Source organism: Pongo abelii, chromosome 4, assembly GCF_028885655.2.
Source record: "Pongo abelii isolate AG06213 chromosome 4, NHGRI_mPonAbe1-v2.0_pri, whole genome shotgun sequence".
Classification (NCBI taxonomy): Eukaryota; Metazoa; Chordata; class Mammalia; order Primates; family Hominidae; genus Pongo; species Pongo abelii.
Window position 1 is genome coordinate 177,621,123 of NC_071989.2, and position 18,058 is coordinate 177,639,180.

The following is an 18,058-nucleotide window of genomic DNA, read 5'->3' on the forward strand; positions in this document are numbered from 1 at the left end:
AAAATGATGTTAAACAGCATTGTGTACTACAGAGAAATCTTTCATGAAGAAAGAGTCCATGGATGTGACAAACCTCACTACTGTCTTATTTTAAGAAATTGCCATAGCCACCCAATGTTGGCCACTACCACCCTGATCAGATAGCAGCCATCAACATCAAGACAAGACCCCCCCTACTAGGAAAAAGATTACAATTTGCTGGAGGCTCAGGTGATCATTAGCATTTTTTAGCAATAAAGCATTTTTGAATTAAGGTATGTACATAGATTGGTACATTGGTTTTTTTCCAACACAATGAGATTGCACACTTAATAGACTACGGTATAGTATAAACATAACTTCGATATGTACTGGGAAACCAAAACATTTGTGTGACTTACTTTATTGCAGTTTGTGCTTTATGGTGGTCTGGAACTGAACCCACAATATCTCCAAGGTATGCCTGTATGTGCTAACCTGGCCCCAAAAAGGGGATGTGCATGGGGCCTGGCAACAGAGATGTCAAAGTCAAGCATCAGATGTGTGTGGGTGTGGTGTGGTGGTGTGGGTGTGGTGGTGTGGTGTGTGGGTGTGGTGGTGTGGTGGTGTGTGGGTATGGTGCTGTGTGGGTGTGGTGATGGTGTGGTGGTGTGGTTGTGGTGGTGTGTCAGTTTGGTGTGTGGGTGTGGTGGTGTGGGTGTGTGGTGTCGTGGTGTGTGGTGTGTGGTGTGGTGGTGTGGGTGTGGTGGTGTGGTGTGTGGCGTGTGGTGTGGTGGTGTGTGAGTGTGGTGGTGGTGGTGTGGTAGTGTGTGGTGTGGTGGTGTGTGGTGTGGGTGTGTGGTGTGGTGGTGTGTGGTGTGTAAGTGTGGTGGTGTGGGTGTGGTGGTGTGTGGTGTGGTGGTGTGGTGGTGTGTGGTGTGTGAGTGTGGTGGTGTGTGGTGTGTGAGTGTGGTGGTGTGGGTGTGGTGGTGTGTGGTGTGTGGTGGTGTGTGAGTGTGGTGGTGTGTGGTGTGGTGGTGTGTGGTGTGTGAGTGTGGTGGTGTGGTGGTGTGTGAGTGTGGTGGTGTGAGTGTGGTGGTGTGTGGTGTGGTGTGTGAGTGTGGTGGTGTGTGGTGTGTGGTGGTGTGAGTGGTGGTGTGTGGTGTGTGAGTGTGGTGGTGTGGTGGTGTGTGGTGTGTGGTGTGGTGGTGTGGTGGTGTGTGGTGGTGTGTGAGTGTGGTGGTGTGGGTGTGGTGGTGTGGTGTGTGGTGTGGTGGTGTGTGGTGTGTGGTGGTGTGTGGTGGTGTGTGAGTGTGGTGGTGTGGGTGTGGTGGTGTGTGGTGTGTGGTGTGGTGGTGTGGTGTGGTGGTGTGTGGTATGGGTTTGTGGGTGTGTTGCTGCTCAGGCACTTAGGCTGTTTCTGTTGCCCCTCCCGGGCTCAGCCTGCTCCCATACAGGGCCTTTGCTTATGCAGCAACTTCAGCCAGAGCACCGCCTCCTCCCTCCTAGTGACCTGCCCCTCACCCCTCAGATTGCGGCTCTAGCATCATTTCACCAGGACAGCTTTCTCAGAGTTTCATGTCTCTGTCACACTTCTCACTTTGCATGTCCTAGCAACCTTGTACCTCTCTTTTTGTAGCATTTTTCACAGTTGTCACTTCGCATGTGCATCTGCAATGATCGAGTGAATGTCTACCTTCCTCAATAAGCCACGAGCCCCTTGAGTGTAGGGGTCACACCCATTTTGCTCGCCATTGTCTCTTCAATGTGAGCAGAGTACCTGATACCCGAGAAACCTGGTCAATATGCGTTGAGTGGATGAGTGAAGGAGTGGATGGATGCGAGTGTGCACATGGTGTGTGTTGGTTGTGTGAGTGTGTGGTGCTCCTCTGGTCCTAGCTGCAGTGCTCTTGGTGCATTCCAGAGAGGCCTCCTCACTGGGGGACCGTGCCTTGTCCTTCTGTCTGTGCTTTCCTAGGGGGCAGAAATAGCATTTTCTCCATAATATTAAGAGCCCTACAGGAAGAGGCTAACACCTTTTTCGTTGAGCTGGGAGTTTCTGGTGCAGAAACGGGACCTGAGGAGTCAGTGGCAGGAGCTCCGGCTGTGGAATAAGAAAGCTCCTGTTCTGAGAATGAATGGGACTCAGAGCTAAGACCTCATCTGTAAAATGGGGCCGCATGCTTGACAGGGCTGTTTGAACTTGGAATAGGATCCTATTCAGAAAAGTGCTTTGTAAGCCACAGTGCCCGCTGGACAATGTTTTCACAATTATCCTGCACTGCTGCCGGGATCAGACTAAGAGACTGCTGAAGAGTCTTAGGAAGAGGGTGTACAGAGCAGGGGTTTCAGGGGTGAAAAGGAAAATGAGGCAATAACCCTCCCACTTATATTCAGGGTATCTTTAGGAATTACAGGGTCAGAGACTCCTCCTCTGCCAGGCAGAGGCACTGGGGGAGCCGTGTTTCCTGTGCCCTTGTCAAAGCCCATGGCTGCCATCTTGGTGAGGGCTCCACTGCCATCTTGCTGGGATCCATTCAAGTAGGGTCTCCCCAGGGCAGTTTCGCCATGTTGCCTTGCTTGAGATTCTGGGGTAAAGTATGGAGGATGCTGCTGGTGGTTGAGATGACAGGGTGCTTGGAGGCAGCTGGGGGTACTTACAGCTCGGTCACATCCTTGGGCATGCCTTTGGGGAGGGCGCGGAGCCCCTTGTTGCTGCATCGCACCACTGTCTCCATACAGGTGCACTGCTCCGGGCAGCGCGGGCTAAGCTGGCAGCTACTCTCGTCGTTGCCTGTGGAGAGCCCCAGAGAGGGTGAGGGTTGTGGGAGATAAGACCCGCTAGGGGGAGCCAGTGAGCAAGGCTGCGTGTTCTCCGCAAAGACAAGTTGTCCCCTGTCCCTGCTGTGTTCTAGAACCAGGAATAGGGTACCTGCTGGTCTCATCCTTGGTTGGCGGGTGTCACCTACCTTTTACCTCATTTGACATAAGATGAAGACCATCAAGGAGGCTCAGCAAGAGTAACAGGAAAGAGGTCACCGTTAACCATATCAGGAATGAGCCCAATTGATTGAAGGAGTGGTCAGCGGGAGGGGGGCAGAGCCTTGTCTTTTCCCTTCCTCTTTCTCCTTTCTTTCTCTGCTCCCACAACTACACAGTCCCTCCAGGGTGGTGAGTATGTCCCAAGCCTCCATTATGCCTTAATCTCAGTTAATTATCTGTCTCTAGATAACCCAAAGTTGATCAAGTAAAGAACTGTACTGGCTTGAATTTATGAAAATAAATATGCCCTCTGGGATCCTGAGAACCAAAGCCTCAGATATCCATATCCCCAGCCAGTGACAAGACTTTTCTTGAAGTCTGTTTCTCATGAGTGCATACTCTGAGTCTCATCATGATGCAGACAGGAAGACTGAGGCCAGGGCTCCCATGTACAGTTGTATAGGTTGTGCACTCCACAAGGGTGCCATATCATTTAAGGGGCACCAAATCTCACTGTGGACATGATAGATTAGTATATTTGGTACAACAGTATTCTCACAGATGGCAGTATCTTGTTTTAATGGGCAGGTGTCTTGTCTTAATGAAATCAATATATTATGACAGATTTCTAACTGATAGAAGTAAAATGACTTCTGAAATGGGCACCTTTTCTTAATTTGCATGAAGGAGCCATGTGGGCTAGCAGCAGATCTGCAGAGCTCTCCAGAGCTCCAGCTGCGTGCCCAAAGCAAAGTGGAACTGGATCTCAGGGAGTATCTGATCCTGCATCTTTGCCATCTTCCTTGCCTTCCCAGGGCCTTCCCCGCAGCCCTTGACCCCCAGCCTTCTCACCGTCACAGGTGAAGTCCTGGATGGCCACATCCTGGATGGGAATCTCCTTGAGGAAAAACGGCTTCTGGCACCTAGGGTTCCCACTGACGATCCGCCTCTTCCTCAACCACTTGCCGAGCCAGGCCAGGTGGCAGTTGCAGTTGAAGGGGTTGGAAAGGAGGTTTCTAGGAAGAGAGAAGGGTGCTTAGCTTCCACCCTTCTACTGTGGGAGCGGCCATGGGATCTGCTGCCCAGATCCCAGCTCTCCCAGCCGGGAAGGAGAAGGTCTCAGGCAGGAAATGTAGGCTCTTCCCCAGATGCAGTCTCTGCGAGGGTCTCATTCCAGACCCCCGCCACTGATGGATGTGGCTGTGGTCTCTCGCCATGCCCTCCCTTGGGTACCAAGCCCTGGCTGTGTGAACTGCCTTTGGGTCCTTAGCAGAGATTCACCCCAAGAGCCTTCACACTTGCTACTCTCCTTGCTGGGAACCCGTATCTTTACAGTTTGCCTGGCTGGCTTCTCCTCATTCTTTAGTCCTTGTCTTCAATGACATTTCATCAAGGAAGCCTTCTCTGAGTCCCCCATATCAAGTAGGATACTTCAGCCCTATCATATCTTTTCCCTCACTCCCCTTCATTCTCCCCACAGCACCCATGGGAGTGTGCAATGATTGGTTTCTGTGCTCGCCTTGCACCTTGGACTCCACATACAGGAGGGTAGAGTCTGTTTGCCTCTGCATATCCAGAAACTAGCGTTATGTCATCACAGGCACTTTATATGCATCTGTGGACTGAAACAATGGGACTGATGGGGAGATGAGGTGATGATGGCAGCTATCCCTTCCTGAGTGTTTACTACAGGACTGGGACCATGCCACACACTTTATAAATCCATTGTCTCATTCATTCCTGTCACAGCAACCCTATGAAGGAGGTAACATTATCTTCCTTTTCTCACATGAGGAAAGTAAAGCTTGGGGAGCTTATTTAAGGGGGGCAGACAGCCCTTGAGTGGCTGTAGGATGATACAGCAATGAAGGGCTTGAGAGTGGCTGTTCCAGGGTTGGAGTTCAGGCTCTGACACTCAGTAGCTGTGTGAAGTGGGGCAAGTTACTTCATGGGTCAGAGCTGGTTCCCTGAATGCTTTGCGACTCTGCCCCTCTGGGCATCTTAGGTGTCTTTGGATTTCCAATGTGGAGGTACCTAGGAGGGGCTAAATATGGACTAAAATGGACCAGTTCACTGATGTTAGCTCCCAACCCATTGTCCTCTCCTGTTGACGTCACTCATTCATTCGATTCATTCCTTTACTCAACAGTTATATGCCGGGCATCTGCTTATGCTCTTGGCACAGATCTAAACATTAAGGATGCAGCAGTGAACAAAACAGCCACAAATCCCTGTCCTTCGGGATCTTATATGATGGTGGGCAGATAATATATGATTAACAGCAAGTTAGTAAATGACACAGTATATTAGGACATGGTTAGTGCTTTGTAATATTAGGGGGCAGGGCTAGAGGGATTGGGGCTATGGCAGAGGGGTAGAACGGGGTGAGGCAGGTGACCCTTGAGCAAAGGTGGAAGGGAGGGAGGCTGGGGGAGGGTACTCCAGGGAGTGCAAAGTTCCAAGGTTGGAGTGGGCTGGGATCATGGGAAAATGGCGAGGAGTCCCATGGAGCTAGAATGGAGAGAGGGAGGGGAAAGGCAGGGCATGAGGGGCCAGATGACGTGGGGCCGGACTTTAGGCCCTCCTAACTTCGGCTTTGATTCCGAGTGCAATAGGCATAGGGCAGCAACAGGAGGTGTGGCAGCAGCCTTTCCTTCTGCCTTCCAAAGGGTCTTTGGGGAAGGTTAGAGACAGGACAATAAACCAGCGACTAAGGACAACAGAGCCACATGGAAATATGATGAGCAGCTGTAAAACGCCCATGTGTTGAGCACCTTCTACACCTAGGCCCTTGCTGTTTTACAAGCATCACCACATTCAATCCTCATAACCATCCTAGGAGGTAGATTATGCAGAAGGGAAATGGAAACACACAGAGATGAAGTCACTTTCCCGAGGTCACACAGCTAACAAGAGGCACAGCCAGGATCTGAACCTAGGAAATTTGGCTCTAGAGTCTTACCCATTATTCCATAGAGGCTCCCTTCCCACAACAGTGCACTACCCTGGCAGGAGCACTCCTTTAGGTGCCCAGAAAGCTGGGTTCTAATTCTGGTTCTGATACCCACTGAAGCAGCCAGTGACATCTTTTTTTTTTTTTTTTTTTTTTTTGAGACGAAGTCTCGCTCTGTTGCCAGGCTGGAGTGGAGTGCAGTGTCACAATCTTGAGTCACTGCAACCTCCACCTCCCGGGTTCAAGCGATTCTCCTGCCTCAGCCTCCTGAGTAGCTGGGACCACAGGTGTGCGCCACCACCACGCCCAGCCAATTTTTGCATTTTTAGTAGAGATGGGGTTTCACCATGTTGGCCAGGATGGTCTCGATCTCTTGACCTTGTGATCCACCTGCCTCGGCCTCCCAAAGTGCTGGAATTACAGGCGTGAGCCACCAAGCCTGGCCGCCAGTGACATCTTTTTAAAACCCCTGTCTGGTGATGTCTTACTTAAGGTCTACTTAAAGGTCCCAGTCTTCCTAATGTGCTCTGGACAAAGACGAGATGGCCCACAGCAGTCCTGCAGCCTGACCCTGGCTTCCTCTTCAGCCTTGCCTTGTGTCATGCCATCCCTCATTCAGCGCTGTGACCACACTGACAGATGTTCAGTCTCACGTATTTGCTCTGTTGCAACCAACCACAGGGCCCTTGGACATGCCCTTCCCTCTGAAGGAACTGCACTGTCCACTTTCTTCAACAGCTAACTCCCACTTACCTTCCAGAATACAGCTCCAGTGTTTCTCAACAAAGTCCCTGTTTTTTTTTTTTTTTTTTTTTTGACATGGAATCTTGCTCTGTGGCCTAGCCTGGAATGCAGTGGCATGATCTCAGCTCCCTGCAGCCTCTGCCTCCCGGGTTCCAGCAACTGTCCTGCCTCAGTCTCCCAGGTAGCTGGGATTACGGATACTCATCACCATACCTGGCTAACTTTTGTATTTTTAGTAGAGAAGGTTTTCACCATGTTGGTCAGGCTGGTTTCGAATTCCTTACCTCAGGTGATCCACCCATCTCAGTCTCCCAAAGTGTTAGGATTACAGGCGTGAGTCACCATGCCTGGCCTTCCAGCTTGGGTTTTCAAATCACTGCGGACATGCTTTCTGTGGCAATTCACTATGCTGTGAGTTCCAGGAAGGAGGGGCCGGGTGTGTGCAGCCTCAACACCTAGATGACGCCTGACACATACAGAAAGCCTGACGAGTTTTTAAGTGGACAGACGGATAGATGAGCTTGGCCAGAGGTAGCAGGGAGCTGGGAGGAGAGAGCTCTGCAGAGTGGGACCCCAGAGTCCGTGGGCAGTGGACCCAGGAGAACTTACATGGTGGACAGGGAGACGAGCGTGGTGAAGGCCCCAGGGGTGATGGTGGTGATCCGATTGTCATAGAGGGACAGCAGTCTCACCGAACTCAGGCCGGCAAAGGTGTCATTACTCACACAGCTGATCAAGTTACTCCTAAGCATCCTACAGGGAGAGGGGTGGGGATGAGAGAGCACAAGCATGATCTTTTCTGTCCCAAATGGTGCCATGGTGGTGTGTGTGTGTATAGGTGAGATGCTTTTGCCAGTTCTAAGCTCAGTCCAGCCATGTTGCTCAGGTTTGTCCTGTGATAGCAGGGACTGGAGCCCCACTGGGGCTGTGTGTAAATGTGTATGTACATTACTGTTTGTGCATGCTTTCTTGGAAGCATGTGTCATGCATATGTATGTATACACACGCATATTGTGTGGCTGCTAGGGTGTGCACACGTATTTCTGGGAGGAGAAGAGAGAATCAAGAAGTGGTTGTAGATATCGGCTTGTATGTATGTGTGTGCTTGTATGTCTATGCCTGTTTGTATGTATGTTTATGTGCATGTTGCACGTGTCTGCATATATCATTTTTATAAAGGTCCTTATGCTTATGTTTGTGGGTAAATGTCTGTGTGTCTTCTTCAGCAAGTTTCTGTTATAAATCTATATATGTGTATACACGAGAGTGGGTGACTATGTTGGATGTGTGTGTGGTGTGTGTGTGAGTGTGTATGCTGGAGGGTGTTCAGCATGCTAAATTCTTTCCCATCCAAGGCTGTGGAATGTCTGATGACTCTGACTCCAGGAAGAGAGAGTTTCAGCAGGCCAAGACAGCGCCTGGGTCCCACTTGCCTTCGTAGTCTGTCTCTAATTCCCCTACCCTCCCCTCTCCCTCTGGGTCTTGGCCCAGGCCCCACCCCAGGCGCTTACAAGGTTTTGAGGCCACTGAGGCCACGGAACATGCGCCCGTGCACAGTCTCCAGCTGGTTCCCCGTCAGCATCAGCTCCTGCACACCGGCTGCTCCATCGAAAGCTCCCTCTCGCACCTCCTTGATCTTATTGTTACTCAGGTTTCTATAAGGAAGAAACAGAATAGGGGAGAATCAAAAGGAACAGACGGTCTTGATACAGGGAGGGAATGACCTGCCCTGCAGCTGCTGGGGACTCTCTGGGGCCCCTGAGACTGAGGACTGGATGGTGAAAGGAACTTAGTCTTGGGCTCCCTGATCTTTGGTCTTCAGCATCTGGCCCAGGGAGCAGGGACCCCGGCCCTACACAAGTGAGGCTACTTTTGTGAAACAGACTGTATGGTCAGTGGATGAATGGATCAAGAAAGTGTGATGTATATATACACAATGGAATACTATTTGGCCATAAAAAGAATGAAAACCTATCATTTGCAGCAACATGAATGGCACTGGAGGTCATTGTGTTAAGTGAAATGAGCCAGGCACAGCAAGGCAAATATCATATGTTCCTACTCATATGTGGGAGCTAAAAAAGTTGATCTCATGGAGGTAGACAGTAAAGGATGGTTACCAGAGGCTGGGAAGGTTTGGGGGAGATGAAGAGAGGTTGGTTAATGGGGGAGCTAAAAGGAATAAGTTCTAGTGTTTGATAGGGTGACAGTCACAGCAGGGTGACTATAGTTAACAACAATATGTATTTCAAAATAGCTAGAAGAAAAGATTTGAAATACTTCCAACACAAAGAAATGATAGATGTTAGAAGTGACGGATATCCTAAATATCCTGTTGATCACTGTACATTGCATGCATGTATCAAAATATCATGTGTCCCATAAATATGTACAATTGTTATGTATCAATTTAAAAAAATAGACTGGATGGGATTTGAAGTTTTTTTCTGTGTAATTGTCTTTTCAATGCCCTGGGGGACTGACAGAGTTGAAATAGTGACTCTCAAACTTATTTTCTCTCTTCATTAGAGATTCTCACTAAGCACTGATTTTCAAGAGGAAGGCAGGAGGAAAATATAAAGCATGCCCCCCACTCCTTGGGACTAGGGCATTTGTGGAACTTCTAGCTTTCTCACCAGGTAAGGATCCCTGATACAAATAAATGGGTGCTTTCCAGTTACTACTTGTTGACCACTTCTTATGTGCCAGGCACCTCATGAGGGATCTAACCAACAAAACCATATCAAACCCTCAAAACAATGGCTGTCGGACTCATTTATTATTATCGTCCCATTTTATGGATGAAGGGACTGAGGTTCAGAGAGATTAACTTGCTTGCAGTCACCCAGCTGACAGAACTGGGATTTGAAGCCAGGTTTTCTGGCATATCAAATGTACTCCATTGAACCTCTTCTTTCCTAAGTGAGTATTCCTTTGGCTAAGTGGATATTACTTCTTTGCAAAATTCAAGATTTTGGATATTGTATTTGCTTAAAGTGAGCTTGGTCCTATCAAGCCTTCAGTGCTGCCATTTCTTTCTTTCTTTCTTTCTTTTTTTCTTTTTTTTTTTTTTGAGACAGAGTTTCTCTCTTGTCGCCCAGGCTGGAGTGCAATGGCACAATCTTGGTTCACTGCAACCTCTGCCCCCAGGGTTCAAATGATTCTCCTGCCTCAGCCTCCCGAGTAGCTGGGATTACAGGTGCCTGCCACCATGCCCTGCTATTTTTTTGTATTTTTAGTAGAGATGGGGTTTCACCATGTTGGCCAGGCTGGTCTCGAACTCCAGACCTCAGGTGATCCACGCACCTTGGCCTCCCAAAGTGCCGGGATTACAGGCATGAGCCACCATGCCTGGCTGGTGCTGCCATTTCTGAGTCTGTCCCTGAGGTCTGAAAGCAGCCCTTCCCTCCGAGGCTGCATGCTGACATCCTGCACAGACCTCACAAGAGATCAGAACAGCAAGCAGATGCTGCAGAGCCATTAGCACTGCGAGTTCGCAGTTCTCCCTGGCAGGGTTGCTGGGGGGCTTCTGTGGACCATCAAAATGCCCGGCCTTGGAAAGCATCCCTGGCCAGATGGATGAACTGAAGGTGATGACAGTGTTTATACTAGCTCAGGGGAGAGTCCAGCCTCCCAAGCAGACAGCCTATTCAGAGCCTTGCATGGGGAACCATCTTCTGCAAACAAGGAAATCGCAGGTGGAGGTGGAGCCCGTGAACTCACAGAGCACACGAAAGCTGGTAGCATTGGCGGGCTTGCAGAGATAGACCAGGACCATTTTACTGCTAAAGATACTGAGCCCCAGAGCAGGAGGGCACTGCTCCAGGTCACAGAGCATTGGAAGGGGATCTAGGACCATACCAAGTCCCTGGTCTGAGCTCTGGGCTGACCCACAACAATGCCAGGGGGTGAGATCTCCCTTAGGGATTGACTTGGAGCAAGTGACAGAACTGGGGGCTCAATGCGGGCTGACTGCCCTCTTCCCAAGGAGGGACAAGGTCCCCAGGGTGAGGCCATGCCTGCACTTGTGGGCAGGTGTGGAGGAAACAGCCGGTGCCTTGGTTCCCTCTTTGCTCCTCGGCATGACCTTGTTCTCCTTCTCTCCTTCCCATCCTGCCAGGAAAACAGGAGTAAGCATTCCCAGCATCCCTCGCCCAAGGTCTGAGACAGTCAGCAGACTCGCAGACTGGATTTCCACTCCCTGCCTGATTCTCCTTAAACTTGGCTGGTTTTCTTATAAATCCTGGTAGCCCCGGTCGGGGATAACCCAGGAATGAAGGTAATGCCCTGGGGAGACTGCCAATTACCCCCAAATTAGACGCGAGAGGAGAGATAAAGGTTCTCCAGCAGCTGTAAGTCACCCGAATGCCAGAAGAGAAGGCTTTTGCTCCAGAGAGTTGAGCTTCTTGGGGGGGTTAAAATACAAGGAATGGGCAATGAAGATGAGTTAAAGCAGCTATGAAGTGGGAGGGTTCCCATTTCCTGACATCTGTTTCTTTAAATGAGCAAAATTAACATCACATTACTGTAAGGTTTGTGAATTGGATTTCCTCAGGCTGGGAGAATGGAAAACAGAAGGAGAGTAAAAAAGAGGGGGATAGAATTTTCCAGAAGAGCTGGCTGCTGCCGTCTCTCCATCCATCAAAGCGCTGCTCACAACTACAGGCAGCAATAGCTGAAGGACAGAAAGTGCAGCTTGGGGCAAGCACTCCAGAAACAAAACAAGTGCATGGAGGTTTTGTAAGAGCCGATCACATTCTCAGAGCAGCATCTTGCCCCAGATCCCAGGAAACCATAAAATGTAAAACCAGGGCCACCCAGCGGGCTTCTCTCCATCTCTGGGTTAGTTCAGAGCCCCTGAGGGTTTCTTGGTGAGGGTTAAGTGCATTAATATCTGTACTGTCTGGCACAGGGTAAAGTGTTTAATTTGTGTTCACTGCTAGCTATTATTATTTTTATGGCCTTGCACGCAGCCAAGTTCCACATTTGTGCTACTCCCAGGCTCCTGAAAGTGTCTGGGTGTGCAACCCCTATTTTTTTTGTTGTTATTGTTTTTGTTTTTTGAGACGGAGTCTTGCTCTGTCCCCCAAGCTAGAGTGCAGTGGCGCGATTTCGGCTCACTGCAAGCTCCGCCTCCCGGGTTCACGCCATTCTCCTGCTTCAGCCTCCCGAGTAGCTGGGACTACAGGCGCCTGCCATTGCGCCCGGCTAATTTTTTTTGTATTTTTAGTAGAGACGGGGTTTCACCGTGTTAGCCAGGATGGTGTCGATCTCTTGACCTCGTGATCCGCCTGGCTCGGCCTCCCAAAGTGCTGGGATTACAGGCGTGAGCCACCGCGCCTGGCCCAACCCCTGTTTTAAACATATAAGCAGCTACTCTGGGTCACTCAACTCAGATGCCCTCTCCTGTCTTTCCGCACCCTGTCTCCCCAGTACCACAGCCATGTCTTTCATCTTTATTTCCTCATATTTCTGATCCTCATCATAACTTATAAGGAAGGTGTATTTATTTCTATTATGTAAATGATGAAACTAAGGCTCAGAAAAGCTAAGGACATTCCTAGTGTCACATAGCTGGGAAGGGCAGAGCTGAACTCAGAACGCACATAGGCTTGTCTGCCCATTTTCCGTCCACACCTGGACTTGTGGAAGCTCCTGAGAAGTGGAAACATTTGGCAGCCCTCACCTTTATTCCAACATGGCAAGCACTGGGATGAGCTGAGTGATACCTGTCCCTTTTGATGAGATCTAGGCCCATATTTTTCCAGAGACCTCACCACTCCCTTTTGTTGCTTGGTTGCTGATGCTGGGAGTTGGTTGACACTTATCATGTGCTTGTGCTGTTGTTTTCTGGGGCATACAGAAATATTCTCTATACTCATGTTCCTATCAAAACTGGGAGGATGAAAGACTCAAAGTGCTTGAGTTTCACCTCAAATGGGAGAGTACATATTTCTTCGCAGAAGCAAAGACTAGCAGATCCTCTTCAGAAGACAAATATGCGCTTGGCCAGCTTGATTCATCTTAATATCTGCCTCACGCCCACAGGCCTGTAAATTTCTGTCTTCAGGTTAAAAACAAAGTGCATTTCTCTGGTTTGAAATAAAAAGAATAATTCCTGGAAGGTGATGGGTAATGTTTGTGTTGGGACCCTGAAGCTAGTGGGGCACTGCACCCCAGTGACAGCCATGATCCTCACTCAAGTGTGCCCTTCTCACAGCTGGCCCCCCAATGTGCTCTCCACTGCTCCCAGTTACAGAGCAGTCGCTGGGGCCATGACCACGGTGGTGGCTGCAGGCAGGGAGGGAGAGAGGAAAGCGATCTGAGTAGCACCAGTGAGATCCAGATGCTGCCCAGGGCCTAGAAGTCCTCTGTCATATTTGTGTGCAGGGAACTGATGGGTGGGAGCATGGGGAACAAGAAAAAAACGAGGTGGTACAGTCCACTCTCATTATAGGTAAGCATCCCTAACCAGAATGTCCGAAACTTTTTGAGTGCTGATATGTTGCCACAAGTAGAAAATTCCACACCTGACACCTTTGCTTTCTGAAGGTTCAATGCACTTGAACTTTGTTTCACGCATAAAATTATTAAAAATATCACATAGCTACCTTTAGGCTGTGTATACGGTGTACATGAAACATAAGTGAATTTCGTGTTTAGACTTGCGTCCCAGCCTCATGACATCTCATTGTGTACACGCAAACATTCCAAAATCCAAAAAATTCTGGAATCTGAAACACTCCTGATCCCATGCATTTCAGATAAGGGATACTCAACCAGTACTCACAGTAGTTATGTTGTACACAGTTGCTGGGAACACTGCATTAGTGAATACCAAAGCATTGCTCTTAGGGAAAAACAAGATTAGGGTCCTGTGAGCCTCTGGTCCCCACATTTTTATCAACCTATCAATGTATAACCTTGTTATATGTATGCTTCTGTTTAAAGATAGCTTATGTAATACATATGGCTGATCCATAATGTTCAACTCATGGCCAGCAGCACTATAACTCAAGCCTGTAATAAAACTACTCTCACACACATATGTCCTCTGTAAGACACATCACAGCCTTTGCACACTTAGGATGGAGCCCTTCAGCACTATGTCTGGGGGGCCATTTTAAACAGCAAAATCACCAACAAAAACCACAAACATGCAAAACACATGGCACTGAATATAACGCAAAAGGACACTGATTTACAGCACTTGAGGTGACAGAAGGCAGAGCGTGGCCTTGCTTGACCCCAGCTGGGAACATGGGTGTGGGTGACTCTGTTTTTGTTTTTGTTTTTGCTGTTCTGTGCACACCCAAGAATGACTGTGAAGGCACGGAGAGTCTTGACTTTGGACTTACACAAATGTTAGTGAGTCGGCGAATTCTCAAATATGGAATCCATGAATTATGAGGATGGACTTTACTTCCCTGGCCTTCGAGGCACACCTGAACTCTGGGGCCAGGAGACATGAAGTATGGGGTGGGGTAAGGGAGAGGGGCCAAAGACAAGAGTGCCTCCCTGGGGATGAGATGGTAAAGAGCCTCCTCTTCTATGCTGGTACCTCTGCTGGGGGGCCCGGCAGGGAAGATGAGGAGAAGCAAGCCAGCCTCACACTAGCATGACAGCAGGTGGACCCAAGTCTGAATGCCAGCTCTGGGACCCATTAGCTGTGTGGTCTTAGAGAAGTCACAGAAACTTTTTGAGCCCTGGCTTCCACACCTGCACAAAGGAGACTGTGAAGCCAGCACTGGACAGGTGGGTGAAGATGCGGTGAGACAATGGTTGTGAGGCAGGGAGCATGGTCCCTAGCTCAGGACAAGGACTCTACTGGTGCACCAACATCATTCTCATTACCTTTATGACTAGGCCTGAGCTCCTGTGCAGGGAGAGGGTTAGGATGATCTGCATCTCTGGCAGTGGAGAAGCCAATACGTGCAAATGGGCCCTTGCCTGGCATGGGCCAAGTCATGGTCAGACCCACGGACTCCTGGAGGAAACCCACTGTGGGAAGCTGCTGGCATGTTCACTCTGATGTGTATCACTGATGCAGGGGTCTTTTGATTCCATTTGAAAACAGACATTTAACTGTCACCACACAAAAATCGCCAAATAGCATATACGTTAGATACCTGTGCCCCATTGCTAGTCCTTACCTGAGTCCCACCCACCAGCCCTGGGGTAGGTGTTGGATGGGGTGTAGGGATGGGGTGAGCACAGGGTCCAGGGCGGGGTCAGGGATGGTGTGGAATGCTTGCTCTGTATAACACTCAACTAAAACCGTGAAGCATCACTTTGGTCTGTGTCTACATGTCTTGCTTCCTAACAGAGGACGCAGCGGGGCTGAGGAGAAGGCTGGGAGGGGCTGGAACAGACGCTGGGGGAGATGCCGGTCCCCTGGTTCCTCTAGTCTAGAACACAGGCTCTGGCTAGAGAACAGAGGCTGCTGCCAAGTTCCTGAAGTTGACTTACATTTTTCGCAGGTTGGGCAACTTCTTGAAGATGCCAGTGGCCTCCAGAACAGATATCTCATTGTCATTCAGTCGTCTGTGTAGGAAGCACGAAGATGAGTGGTAGGTTAGCTGTGGACGAGGCCCCTCCTTGCACCCCCCATAGCTTTGCTGCATTGCTGCCTGAACCTCACACTCGGTGAAGGTCCACAGAGCCATCGGAAGCTTTGACATCAGTCCCATCAACAGAGGGGCCCAGCACGTTGGGGAGGCATATGCAGTGCTGCTTCCTCCTTCTCCTGGAGGAAGCCTCCTTTGGCTGGGGTTTAGGGGACTTTCTGAGTAGTCCACGTGGGCATGCGTTGTTTTTAGAACCCATCAATTACCAAGGATCTGTTTTCATTTTGTGGACATACCAATGACAACTTAAAACCCCCAGGAAGGTTTCTCCAGGGTCTCCCAACCCTCCAAGCCCTTCAGCTTCTTCCTAAGCACTTCCCTCTACCAGGAGCAGCTTGGGAACTTCACAGGTGTTCAGGGAGGGCAGCAGGGCAGGGAAAGGGGGCCTGCTGTTTCCTCTGATGACTTGTGAAGTTAGAGAGGACAACAATAATAATAATAATGAAGACCACTACCAGTCATCCAGGGCTTATTCTGTGCCAGGATTCAAGATGAGTTCCATGCTTGCATTATCTTTCTTAGTCTCCCCAACCACCGTAGGAGGTAGGCATTAATTATCTCCCCCATTTGACAGCTAAGAAACTGAGTCTCAGATCCAAGGAGCAAATGGGCTAGTCTTAGGAAGCCTGCCAGAGTCAGGTGTCAGCCCCATGTCTGTCAGTCCCCACATGCTGTGCCTTTATCCTCCACAAGGCTATAACTTTTCAAAAATTTTTTTAATTAAAAATTTTTTTTTTCCAGAGACTGGTCTCACTCTGTGGCTCAGGCTGGAGTGCAGTGGTATGATCATAGCTCACTGCAGCCTTGAATTCCTAGACTCATGTGATTCTCCTGCCTTAGCCTCTCCAGCAACTGAGACCACAGGTGCATGCCACTATCATGCCCAGCTGATAAAAAAAATTTTTTTTTTTTTTGGTAAAGACTGGGGTAAGGGAGTGGGGTCTCGCTATGTTGCCCAGGATAGTATTGAACTCCTGGCCTCAAGTGATCCTCTCCCCCTGGCCTCCCAAAGTGCTGGGATTACAGGCATGACCCACCCACCATGGCCCAGCTGTAATTTTTTAGCTCTTTTTTTTTGATAAACCAACACATCCCTTTATTAACATGGCTAATTGGAGGCTCAGATATATTTAATCATTCTAGTTGTTTTCTCACTTCACTACCATTCTTTATTTAGCACCCAACTTTCTGGTTTTACTGTAAGCTCCAAAAGGGTTGGCAGGGACTACCTGCTCTGCTCTGTTGTAGAAACTGGTGGGTCTAGCGTGATGCCGGCTCACAGTGGGTGTTCAGAAAATATGTGTAGAATGAAGGAATGAACTGTCTTTATTTGCAAGCAAGCTGCCCACAGGAGATGCCTGGGTATCTACCTTCAGACCAGTATGGGAAAGACAGCCAACAAATGCCACATGACTGAGCCAGGAAGGGCTCACCTCCAGGAGACCCTGCCCACACTGGCTCCGGGTGACTGGTGTGTGGGGAGGAGTAGGGAGTTCATGCCGAGGTTGGACTTACAGGTCGGTGACATATTCAGGGAGGTGGCTTGGGATGCGGGCCAGCTTCTGGTTGGAGCAGTCCACGATCGTGCCCTCACAGCGACACTTCTCGGGGCACACGAGGTCCATGAAGCACTCGCTGCTGAACCTGCTGCGGTAATCCTCGGAGCCTGGGAGGGGTCAAAGAGGGGACGTCAGCGTCATCCGAGTTCCACGCACAGCCCCAGGTTGTGGGTAGTGGGGGTGGGAGACAGAGATGGGCGAATGAGTTGGGGGGTGTTAGGGGTCAAGTAACAGACATGGCATCACCTTCACTATATGGCCACCTTGCTGGTGCCTTCCCTGTCCCCAGCCTTACTGCCTCCTTCCCATGGATCTTTGTTATTTATCACCATCCTCAAGGAGACCAGACTCGAGATCTGTGGGCCCTTATGCTTTTGGGGGTCACAGATGTTTTTGAGAAGCCGATGAAAGTTATGAATGTTCTCCTCGGGGAAGTGCTCCTTGGTGCAGGTGTACAGTCTACGATTTTAGTGGGGCTACCTGCTCCACAACTCCTATCATTCATAGACCCTCTAAATGTTCATGAAAATCCAAATGACAAGATTTTGATGATGCTTTGATGGGGGCTATGCCAGGGGTAGGGATAAATTATGGGAAGGGGTTGCAAACTTAGGGGCCTTTATTACCCCAGCAGGTAATCAAATGAGTACAGGCCAAGCACACGGCAATAAATGACCATTGACACCTGGCTGTAAGATTGGGAAGACAAGAATAAGGGCTGGGAACCTGGGGAATTGGAGCCCCAGCCTTAATGCTTGGAAATTTGGCTCAGGGTTGCCTGATGTTGCTTTTTTTGGTTTTTGTTTTTTAAAAAGAGAATCTATATAAACAATATTGGTAATAAATTCCAATTTAAAATACCGTGAAGACGAGCAAAATGTATCTGAGGGTCAGATTTGGCCTCTGTTTTTCAGAGCACATTCTACGTAACTATAGTGAAAGGCACATTCTGATGAGCTAAAAGTTGGAGCTGAGATTTGCTTTTTTGAAAAGGAAATCTCCCGAAGTTGCACAGTAATGGTAATGGGACCAACAATGTAGTGTCTCTGAGAGATGCCTCGGCAAGTTGCCTCAATGATCACAAATGATCCCTGGGCACCGGGGCAAACCTCTGTGAGACCTTGAATCATGCTGGTTGGAACTGAAGGAGCTCTGGTTCTCCCATCAGACATAAGCTTATTGATGGGGCCGGGTTTTCTTCATCCTTTCACACTCAACATTTCACTAGCACAATG

The 18,058-nt window shown here is 49.3% G+C and overlaps 1 protein-coding gene across 2 annotated transcripts in view; it reads right to left on the minus strand.

Moving 5' to 3' along the window:
* SLIT3 (slit guidance ligand 3) overlaps positions 1-18,058 on the minus strand; it is a 634,924-nt gene that overhangs the window by 81,540 nt on the left and 535,326 nt on the right. For both annotated transcript variants that reach the window (XM_024247052.3, XM_054556205.2), the window contains 6 exons: positions 16,780-16,930; positions 15,107-15,181; positions 8,149-8,292; positions 7,247-7,390; positions 3,793-3,956; positions 2,620-2,752 (listed from right to left, as the gene is read on the minus strand). In XM_024247052.3, coding sequence (XP_024102820.1) covers positions 2,620-2,752; positions 3,793-3,956; positions 7,247-7,390; positions 8,149-8,292; positions 15,107-15,181; positions 16,780-16,930 — 811 coding nt within the window. The remainder of the gene's footprint in view (positions 1-2,619; positions 2,753-3,792; positions 3,957-7,246; positions 7,391-8,148; positions 8,293-15,106; positions 15,182-16,779; positions 16,931-18,058) is intronic.